Genomic DNA, 11686 nt, shown 5'->3' with positions numbered 1-11686 from the left:
CAAATTTGAATTAGACATAACCCACCAGGAATACTGTATTTTATGCTTGTGATTAGGAAAATATGTAGATTTGCCAGATTTAGTAAAAACAAAACAAAAAATGAAACTAAATGCCCCGGTTTAAATTTCAGGTAAATACCAAATGATGTTTTAGTATGTCTCATCGTCACTAGGTAGGACATGATAGCTTGTCTCTTATTGCCTGATTTTTTTTTTTTAATAGGATGTCTTATTTTATTCTTTTAGCTAGAGGGGTCTGTTAGCAATGTTCCTTAACAATCTACTGTTATGCTGAAAACCAAAGTTAGATTTTGGAATGGTCTCCTGGTGAATTCCTTTTCGCCCTGTCTCTGGTGATTCCAAGGAACAGTTACTGGGAGGCTTCCTGATGTCAGAATCAGCATGGAGTAGAGCCAGCTTTAAGTACTGCTCACTTTCCCTCAAAGTCTAGAGAGTAGGTGTGTAAGTTTACAGTCCAAACACAAGACAGTCTAGATTATTAATGAAAAGTGTTAACACTACCTTGGATTTAGAGTATTTTCTCTTTGAAGATTAATTCTCTCTTTGTCTTCACTTATTCAAGGTGGGTTGAGGAAAGAAGTATATTCTTTTCAATGGAGTTAACTCTTCAGGTCTCTTCTGTCATATTAAGTATAACTGAGTGAAAGAAAGATTTATTGAGCTCTTATCTTCCTGGGGTATTGGAAATAATGAGCTCAGTGACACATCCTAAGCCTCAGAGTTTATAGTCTTTCTGTCTACCAGACTATAGCCTACAGGTATTTACAATCTTTACTTAGGTTTAACTATGATCTTGGGGTTTGTCTTTGCAAAGGATAGCCCTCCAGAATGCAGGGCAGGCATTCATTAGTTCTTGAAGAAACTTCAGCAATTCCTCCGGATTTTTTTTTTTTTTAAAGATTTTATTTATTTATTTGAGAGAGAGAATGAGATAGAGAGAGCATGCAGGGGGGGAGGGTCAGAGAGAGAAGCAGACTCCCCGCCGAGCCGGGAGCCCGATGTGGGACTCGATCCCGGGACTCCAGGATCATGACCTGAGCCGAAGGCAGTCGCCCAACCAACTGAGCCACCCAGGCGTCCCCCTCCGGATTTTTCTACGATAAAGTATACCCTCCTCTCTGAGGCCCCATCCACATACACAATCAGGGTGATTTTATTCTGCTGGGTTTTTCTATAGAATTTAATGCAGCTGGCAAAATACTCAATTTATCTTGCCTGGTAGCAGGCATTCTCGAATACATTTAATGTTAACTACTGTATTCAATGTTTTAACGCTTCATAGCTCCTTAGATCTTTCAGAGCTTTATGGCACTGAATGCCTGATTTGTGTACCACAGACCAGCTTTGTAAGAACTGAAAAGGAACTTCTGTGTACCACTCCTGCTGAAGGGGAAGAACGTAGAGGTAAAAAGTATCCCCCGTTAGGGCTTTGCATGTTTGTTACCTATGTACTTGCCTATTAAAAAGGTATAATCACCTAGTTCTCAGTGTAGACACCGCTGTTCTTTACACAAGAAACCTCTTCCCATGTCAATCTCAAGTAAGCTGCATAAAAGTAAGTGCTAAGCTGGATTTATTTTTTAAAAATTATGAAGACAATAAAAAAATAATGAACACAAGAGAAACCCCATCACTAACAGTAATACAGACACTATGAGAACACTCCAAAAAATTCTAAGTTTTCTTTTAAAGATTTTATTTATTTATTTATTTGAGAGAGAGAGAGAGCACAAGCAGGGGTAGCGGCAGGCAGAGGGAGAAGCAGGCTTTCCACTGAGCAGAGAGCCAGACGTGGGGCTCAATTCCAGGACCCCGGGATCATGACCTGAGCCGAAGGCAGACGTTTAACCGACTGAGCCACCCAGGCGCCCCCCAAAATTCTAAGTTTTTAAAAAATCTATTATGTCTATGAATGTTACATTCTTTACACTTTTTGGACACTGTGAACTAGGCTTTTTTTAATGTATCAGGAAAAAGTCCCAATAATAGGCATATAAAATAGCAATATAAAACCAGAGATTGCTCATAATGGTTAAAAATTCTCCCTCTAAATATCTTAGTTCAATACAACAAATACTGAACAATGAATATGTAAGGCACTGAACAACTAATTAAAAAGTGCTCTATGGGGCGCCTGGGTGGCTCAGTCGTTAAGCATCTGCCTTCGGCTCAGGTCATGGTCCCAGGGTCCTGGGATCGAGTCCCGCATCAGGCTCCCTGCTCGGCAGGAAGCCTGCTTCTCCCTCTCCCACTCCCCCTGCTTGTGTTCCCTCTCTCGCTGTCTGTCAAATAAAGAAATAAAAATCTTTAAAAAAAAAAAAAGTGCTCTATGGATACAAAGATCAGTAAAAACCATTCCCTGACATGGGGGTATTTAATATATGATATGGCACAAATATGCCAATAATGTACTAAGAAGGCAGAGTGTGATTCACAACAAAGAGAGGAAAATACTATATGGGTTCCAAGGAGGGATACTTGGTTGCGGTAATTCAAAAAAAGCTGTAAAGAGGGAAAAATAATTTAAGGGTCTTAAAGGATGAGGTGGATTTCGTAACAAAGACCAACAAGAAAGTTTCAGGAAGAGGAGGCAGAAAGACTGTTCCAAAACTTTGTACAGTCCAGGTTAACTGGAGTACTGTGCTGTACACGTTCAGAGTATGGGGAGATGCGCTAAAAAGTTGATACAGCCTATTGCGGACAGCCTTGACCTAAAGACTTAATATTAGCCACTTTTGGAGATCCGTCAGCAGTTTTTGAGTTGAGGGTGTCAAATTGATTTGTGGAAGCAAGGAGACCACAAAATAGGAAAATCAGTTAGGTTACTGCAATTATGCAGATGAGAATTGATAAAGGCCTACATTAGAGTGATGGCAGTGTAAACAGAAGAGGGGATAAAATCAGACTTTGAGACTGAAAACCCAGGGCTTGGCAACTGAAAGGAAGCAAATGGATTTGGAAGGCGGTAGAAAAGCTAATGGTGAGGGAGAAAGGATTTCAAGATATTCCCACGGCTAGGGTTGGCTAGGACAAGGTTCTCAACCTGGACACTACTGACATTTTGCATCAGATACTTGTTATGGCAGGCGGTCCCGTGCATTACAGACTGTTAGCGGCATCCCTTTCCTCTACCTATCAGATGCCAGTAGCACTGCCGCCCCCTGTGCCAAACAAGTTTCCAGAGGCTGTCAAATGTCCCTTAGGGGGCAAAATCACTAGCTGAGAACTACTGGTCTAGGTAGTGGTTGTGCCATTAATCAGGGGTGCCTACCAGAGATGCCAGGACAGCTCTTTGACCATAGTCTCAAACTCGAAGGGGATGCTCATTTTTCCTGCAATGGCAAATTTGTGAAAAGCTGGAACCTTTTCACAGATGTTCATTTCGGCCTTACACAGATCCCTGATCTCTCTCTAGGAGTTATGTGTTCCCCACCCCTGACTAGGTACACAGTTCTCAAAAGACAAGCCTTTTCATCAATCAGGAAGTTTCTTACAGGCCACTCAGGGAAAAAAATCAACTTTAAATGACCTACATTATCTCTATATTTGTTATAGTATCTTTGGTTATCTATATCATGCCTATACTTTAATTTGCAAACTTGAATATTATAACTATATAACCTGGCTAGTAACCTTTTAAATTTATTTCTTCATTGTACTTTTATATTATAGTCTGCTCTACAATAAGTTTTCCTTTTCATTTTCCCATTAGTTTTACTTCTGATTTACAGTATTAATATTTCCCAATTGATTTATACTTGTTTATACACTATGATTGTATTTGTCAGCTCTGGATGTTTTTTACATGTTTATATTTTGACATCAGTAGTGTTTTAAAGTTCTGAATGTTAATCAATGATTAAATATATACAATTTTTAAAAATTTAGGCCTTGAGAAATTTAGTCAAAAAGTAATTATTATACACTGAGTGATATAGAAAATTTGACTTCATAGTTTCATTCTATAATATAAAACAATTTGGACATTGTTATCTAGGCTTCTGTTCTTTATGTACTATTTAGAAAAATGAACAAATAATTAAAATCCATTGACTCCATCAGAGAAAGAAGAATGAGGGACCTCAAAAATCTATAAGCTGCTCAGGCCACCCTGAGGTTGTCTGAAGGGCCTAATATTAGAGTAGTAAAGAAGCCAGGAAAAAGAGTTAATATCTTACTATAGAAAACGACTCTTTACTACAAACTTATATATCAGCCCCATCACATTTTGTGCCCTTTGTAGGAAATACAGACACTATGTTTTTAATATATAACTCAATACTACTCAAGTCCAGTCCAGGTATTAACTGAACTTTCCAAGCCAAAAGTAAGTACCCTAACTCTGCCTAGATACAGCACAGATGTTAGTCCCACGGTTTAGTTCTTACTTCTTTCTCCCCTTAATCAGAGAGAGGTCTAGACATCAAGTTCCTCCATTATATTTAAGCTCTTAAGTATTTACTCATCTTTACAAACCTAATCAGGGAAAAAATCAACTTTAAATGACCTACATTTCAGGAAACATTTCTTGAATGAAAGCTACTTCATCCCAAAAACAATGTTCAGAGTCCCCATATTTGAAAATGTATCTTCCTATCCCGCAAGATTAAAAGATTCGGGGAATGAATGCATACATTCTATAAAACTGACTAAATTTACCACAGTAAACTGTTGTTTTCCTTTCTTAAAGACACTGCTCTGCAAAATGAAGAGTACTTTCTCAGTTGCATAGCAAATAAGACAAAAGTTCCATTGTAACAAAATTCAAATGTTTAATTTTTTTTCACAACGTAACTATATTAATGAAAATAAATTATATTTAGACCACCTTCAATATTTGTACATCATCTTTATACAACTATAACAGTGCTTTCAAAAGATATTTTATAAAGGACCTTAATTTCCACAATTAAAACATGTTTTAAAAATGGGGGAAACATTAAAGAACATTAAATTCATCTGAAATATCTCATAATGCTGAGAGGTATGCTGTTCTTTATCAAATGGACTGTAATCTGTATTCAAAATAACATAGCTTTTAGCTAAATACAATTATTTCTTGTCCATTTCAGTGATTTCCTGGATCCAAAACAAAATCTGTGTATTTATTTCTTTGAAAACATCATTTGTTGACCGTCCTTTCACTGCCATGGAATGATTTGCCTTCTCAATCCAGTGGATTTTATTGGGAGCTTGCATTTTCTGTGCCACTTTCTCCAACAAGTTCTAAAGGAAAAAAAGAAGAGGATGCTAGACTAATGCTCTTTTAGGGTTTAATAAAGATCCTCTCTCTCCCCTGCACCACCTATACTGGCATCCATTCACTAAATATTCATTAAATACCTACTCTACAGACAACTTTCAAGGCAATGGAATATGCAAAGAAACGTCCACAGAAGTGGCAGTCCACATCTCTCAAATACAGCAATACCACAGAACAGATCAAGCATTCATTACTGACAATATATAGTAACATGTACAAGTTACTCTTTCTCGAGTCAATTTTTTAACAAACTGAAGAATCTGCTTAAATGTTGAAATGATAAATCAAATGTACGGTCTAGTATAAATCCCAAAATCACAAAATTCAGATATTAATCTTTTATTCCCAAATAAGAGTCAATCCATTTAGCAACTCTTTCCAGGGAGATGAATTCTGTCAGTATGCTTCTATTTTTCAGTTCTCCAAAGCAACAGGTAACTAAGTCACAAAATTAACATGAGTCCAATCAGGACCTTTTAAAGAGACAGAAAGTTGCAGATAACATCTTGTTCCCAAGACACTGTCTTTCATTCACTCTCATTTACGCAAACATCAAGTTATAATTCACCTTTTCACACATTTCATCTGCTGAGCCTGACACAAACAATACAGGATCTTTTATACGATAGAGATCTTCATCTCTAAGTTTATGTTGCTGCTTTGGATGGTGCAGTGGGTAAGAAATACAAATGAGACCTCGAACAAAATCATCAGCATCATCTGGCTCAATATGGCACATTACAGAAGCAGCTGCTCTTGAGCCCATTGAACGACCTAAAATCAATTAAAATTAATTTCAGTTTGAAATATAAACATTCATATATAGAAGTGATAATATGGCAAATTAGATTTCATTTACTGTTCATCCATAACTCTATCACTTAACTCCAAAAGGTGGCAATTATCAAGTTATAATACCCATAATGGACATCTATAGCTTCATGAAATGCTAAACATTGATCCCAAGTCAAAAAAAAAATGGAATTTTTTTTTTCCCCTGAAGAATACTTGAGGTAAGGACAATCCTTATGAAGAATCATTTGAGAGACAGTGACTCAGGGATATAAATAAAAGAAAAGCTCTTTGGGTTACAATACGTATTTATGAGATTTAAATTTGCTTTAAATATATAAAGTACTTTGATGTTATACAACAAAGTGACTTACCAAAACAAAAACAAAAACAAAATTTTTTTAAAGGTTTTATTTATTTATTTGACAGAGAGAGACACAGCAAGAGAGGGAACACAAGCCGGGGGAGTGGGAGAGGGAGAAGCAGGCTTCCCGACAAGCAGGGAACCGGATGCGGGGCTCCATCCCAGGACCCTGGCACCATGACCTGAGCCAGAGGCAGATGCCTAACGACTGAGCCGCCCCAAAACAAAAAATTCTTAAATTAGCTTCCTATCATCAATTAATTTTAATTCCTGATCACCTGTTCCTATATTAATATGAATAGATTTAAAAGCAAGTATTGCAACTTACCACCAAGGAAAACACCTGCCAGTTTGTATTCTCCTGAGGTCTTTAGGTAATTCTAGAAAAACCAACCAAAAAATTATCAGTTCTTCTCCTATGAAATATTCCACTGGAAAACCAACAAGTATTTCTCATCATTAGTGAAATGTATAAAACTCTTTGCAAAGACAACCATAAAATCTCAAGGGATTCTTCTTGAAAGAGGCAACTAAACTAGTTCTTTGCTCTTCTGGTCATGCTGTCACTATCAAATCATAGCTGGGTAAATACAGGCAAATAAATGAGGAAAAAAAACTACTTGGCCTGTCTAAAAGAATTAAAGTACTAAAATATTTTTAAAGAATTACATTAAAAAAAACAGCCAGTAAAAGCTTCCAACCAATACAGAATAGTACCAAAATGTAATTTAAAGCCCTGAAAAACTTAGCAAGTTTGAAATAATCTGGATTTTAAAAATTTCAAATTTGTGTTATCCAGGGATTTTACAGTTTCAAAACTGTACTATATTTGTACATTCATAGTATAGTAGGCAAATATCCAGAACTATATTCTGAAGTTATATAATTCCATTAAGAAAATTACATCATAGTTTCCTTGGTAGTACCATGAAAGAACATTTATGATGTGAGCATTCATCTCCATGGAAACTGAGAGCAAAGAGAAATCTGACTACTATACAGCCCTCATGTACTGTTGAGTTTCTAAGAATATTCATTAGAAGTTTTTTAAGATAAACCAAATGACTGCTAATAGAATTTGTCTTAAATGTATTAAGAATTTTAAAACAAAATTCCGTTATAAGTAAATATAAAGAAATTTTCTTACCAAAACTGATTTATATGCCTTAATTCTATGTACAATATTAAGGCCTTTACAGGTAAATCTCAGGCAAAAAAAACCATGAGATGCAAGATGGGATGCCAGTGACATCAAATGAGGAAGGTTCATATCTCCTGACGCTCCATGTGTAAGAATTATTCCATATGTTAAGCTCTTGTTAGGTACCAAACAAACAGCATCTAGTAATTTATTTCCAAAAGGTATTTTTAATTTAACCTGGAATTCAAGAGAATAAAGGGATCAAAAATTACTTCCTTGCCTATTCAGACAACTAAATAACTATGTTTGTTCTGTGAGGCCCATGATTCACATGGCCTCCAAATAAAAAGCATTATTAACAACAGCTAATATTTAAGTACTTATTGTGTGTCAGGTACTATTATAAGTGCTTTATATGTATTAACTTATTTAACCTTCCTAATAATTCTATGAAGCAAATACTTTTTATAGATGAGAAAACAGGCACAGCAGGTTAAGTAATGTGCCCAAGGTTATACAGCCACTAGCTATATAGGCTAGTGGCTAGGATTCAAACTCAGGCAGTTTGCTCCAAAAGTCCTTCCTTTAACCACTAATGCTAACTGTCTCTCACAGTACAAGTTAAAAATAAGAAAATTACTCTGGAGCCACATGACTTAAAAAAAAAAAAGGAACCCTGAAGATGCAGAACGTATGAAAATATGTATTACCTCTGTATGACTCATTTTCACTGTTGAATAACAAACTTAAAGTGCATTACATCTGAGAAGCAAAGGACATCTCCCTGAAAAGAAGATTCTGTTGTGAAAGGTGGGTTGGCAGACATGGATATGACATAAGAACTATTAATGAACACATTCAAGAGCTGAAATAAACAAATTTAGAACTACTTCTCTAAGAACTAGTGCCTTTTTACAGGTGCATTATTTCATTAATTATTTTCAAACTTCCTAAAACCATGGGCACTCAGAATTGGGTTACAGGGCCAGGTGTGGGGATGGCAGATGTTACATAAGAAAAGCCAATGTGATACCTTGACAAGGAAACCTTAAGAAAATCCATACCAAAGTAGAATGTTGCATCTTGGCATATATGCATATCTTTTTTTCTAAGCATCTTTATTCTCAACCAACTATCTTCAATTTAATGTCAGAGTATTTTTCTATTAACCCATTTCTTTCATCATTATCTTTCCCAACTCCTCCTCCTACCCTGCAACAGAAGTATATATCCACACCCTTTGTTAGGTGCCTTTGCAGAGCCTCCCAGTAGGCACAGTGTACATACATCTGTACCCTATTGACTTGGGGCTTGACTATATGACATTGCTTTAGCTAATGGAATATATGTAAAAGTTGCAATGTGTCACTTCTGAGCAGAAACAGGGCAAATTTCAAGAAGCCCCCCTTGAACTCCCACCCTCAGCCATCAGAAGAGCACGTTTCCAGGTATTTTTGCTTTTTCAGCCTGGGTCCCAGAACAAAGATACATGTTGCAGACATGAACCCAAAACTAAAGTTGGAGTCCAGCCTAATCCAGCTAAGATCTAAGCCACTGAAGAACCAAGAACATGAAATATAAGCCACTGAGATTCTGGGATTGTTATGCAGCATTCCTTCCTATTGTAAGAGATCTTTTATTGTTCAGGGTATTACCAACATCTCCACTATTCATCTATTATTTCCTGTTAACATTTATTTATTCATTCACTGGATAACAGTAAGAGGGTTCAAAGTTCAAAGGTACCAAAAATATACAGTGAAAAGCCTCCCTTATTCCACTTTTGCCTTGTTATCCAGATCCCTTCTCCAAAGTCAGCTAATATTACCTACTTCTTACATATCTTTCCAGATATTTTATACATATATACACACATACCCCTCCTTTTAAAAAAATAAATCCATGATATTTTTCTGAATCCCCCACCATTTAAAATCCACTTTGTGCTTACTTTTTTCTTTATACAATGAGCTTCTTTCATTTTATGGCTGCAGAATATTCCAAGGAAGGGTCGTACATAATTTATTTCACCAACCATTATCTATTAATGAACATTGAGATTGTTTCCAATCTTTTGCTAAAATATGGTGATAAATGGCATGTACTTACATTATTTTCTTGTGTAGACAAACCTATATAATAAATTTGTGGGGGAGGAACTGCTGTATCAAACGGTATATTCATTTGAAATTATATTTTTTAAGGAATACATTTGATTTTTGAATAGGTAATATATGCATATGGTACAGAATTTTAAAAGAACAAAAATGTAAATAGTTAAGTCTCCTCACATCCTTCTCCCCCAGCCACCTAGTTCCTTTCCTTTCCCAGAAGCAACCACTGTGACCAACTTACCATCTGTCTTTCCACAAATGTGTATGTGTGTGTAGAAAAATTCTTATTTGAGCCTGAGGGGAGTTAGTCTAGCTGAGCCTGAGTAGTCCTGAAGGTCACTCTTGAAGGCTCGCGATGTGGGGACACTGCAAAGTGCAGAGTGCCCCTGCTTTCATAAATGTAGCCCCATAATTAAGTGTGCCTGGGGTCCCCTGGTTCAAAGATCCTGTTTTATGTTCTCAAGGGAATAGCCTCCAGCCTTCTAATAGGAGAAAGGCAGTCACCCAAAAATGTGAAATAGGGAAGGAGATGTAGATATCGAATTGCTTCTCGAACAGATTTCACCTAAGTTTAAGCTTTATTCAAGTCCTCCACCTACGCCCCCAACGCCATTTCCTTCACTGGCAGTTCTCAAGGTGTCTGGTGCTGCCAGTTTCTGTGGTTTGCAGAGACTTGTTCCACAGTATTCCTTGTTGCAGGTTTAGAATTAAGCTAAGGTTTGCGAAGAACATTTGCTTTCCAGACCCCAATATTTTACTGCTGTTGTTTCCTTTCCCATTCTCTCCATCATTTGGATTTACGTCTTTTAAAAAACTTCTTTACTGTAATTCTGGTGAGATTTCAGGAGGGAGTAATATCAGATACACGTATTCAACCCACTATCTTAAGCCTCGAATACTACTCCTCAACAACTCGTGTGTGTGTGTGTGTGTGTGTGTGTTTCCAGAAAAACTCTACTCCCTTCCAGATCTCCTGCTCAACGGTCTATTCTTCACGACTGGTGCACATGTTCTGGACTACCACTACTAACAGTATGACCCCACCGTAAGCTGGTCTCGGCAGTCTAGGCTACAGCCTCCGGTTTTGAATTCGCATAGAGCAGGACAAGTCTGGCTCTGCAAACGGGGAGCTACGGAGACACCGTGACGAGGAGTCGGTAGTCTCTGCACTTTTCAGCAGTGTCCCCACATCGCGAGCCTTCGAGAGTGACCTGCAGGACTACTCAGGCTCAGCGTGCAATAAGCGATCGCATCTCACGCCGAAGGACCGAAATGCCACAACCAACCGTAACTTCCAACCAGAAACAGCCGTGGGCTTTATCTATCGTATCTACAGCAGTACGCTGCAAGTCGTGGGCAAACAAAAACGTTAAGAGTTCAAGTCTTCCGGGGGTTGATAATCCGGCCGGGTCCACAACAGACACCGAGCGGTCCCAGCGCAGAAATTCGGAGCGAGGTCCCCCAGGAGTTTGGGATTCGAAGGCACCTGAGGCTCCAATCGTTCACTCAACTGGCGCGCGTGCGCGGGGCTGCGCGGTGGCCGTCCCCAGGGCCCGGCGCGACCCCTCACGGCCCCCCGCGGCTCGCCTCTCCCCGCCCGCCCCGTTCCCTCACTCCGGCCTCGCCATCTGCCGGGCGGGCGAAACCCCGGCGGCCGGGCCCGCGAGCACCGAGCTTACACCGACCGCCTCACGGAGACGACCAACAGCCCCCGAGGGGCGACGGCCGCGAGCTCGAAATGTCTCAAATGGGGCCACCAGGCGCGCCAGCACCCTCCTCTGGAGGCCGGCCCCGCCGGCGGCGCCAACCGCCACCGCCGCCGCACTTACCGGGGAAGGGAAGGTGGCCAAGAGCACCCAACCGTCCTCACTCCCCTTCACGGGACAAACTACCGCGCTCGAAGTGACCGCCTCGCCGCACCCGCCAGCCCGTTCCGCCTCGGCGCACGCGCACAGGCCCCGCCCCCCGGGCGCGCGGACCGGCGCGCGCAG

At 39.2% G+C, this 11686-nt stretch overlaps 1 protein-coding gene across 1 annotated transcript; it reads right to left on the bottom strand.

Annotated features, from left to right (window-relative positions):
* Positions 1 to 4773: 4773 nt before the first annotated feature.
* On the bottom strand, positions 4774 to 11630 carry TEX30 (testis expressed 30). Its single transcript, XM_021695994.2, has 6 exons — positions 11525 to 11630; positions 8292 to 8365; positions 7588 to 7818; positions 6769 to 6820; positions 5853 to 6058; positions 4774 to 5247 (listed from the first exon to the last, which is right to left on the bottom strand). Exons 2-6 carry the CDS (start codon positions 8304 to 8306, stop codon positions 5074 to 5076), a joined length of 678 nt encoding a protein of 225 aa, XP_021551669.1. The 5' UTR covers positions 8307 to 8365; positions 11525 to 11630; the 3' UTR covers positions 4774 to 5073.
* Positions 11631 to 11686: the final 56 nt, after the last annotated feature.

This window comes from Neomonachus schauinslandi, chromosome 3, assembly GCF_002201575.2.
Source record: "Neomonachus schauinslandi chromosome 3, ASM220157v2, whole genome shotgun sequence".
Taxonomy (NCBI): domain Eukaryota; kingdom Metazoa; phylum Chordata; class Mammalia; order Carnivora; family Phocidae; genus Neomonachus; species Neomonachus schauinslandi.
Note: the sequence above shows the minus strand (reverse complement) of the source record. Positions and strands in the feature narration are given on the sequence as shown.

Coding starts and splice junctions, on each gene's coding strand:
- TEX30 (XM_021695994.2), bottom strand. Junction 6,059..6,768: donor GGCAGGTGTTTTCCTTGGTG/GTAAGTTGCAAT, acceptor AATTGATTTTAG/GTCGTTCAATGGGCTCAAGA. Junction 5,248..5,852: donor CAGATGAAATGTGTGAAAAG/GTGAATTATAAC, acceptor TTTTTCCTTTAG/AACTTGTTGGAGAAAGTGGC.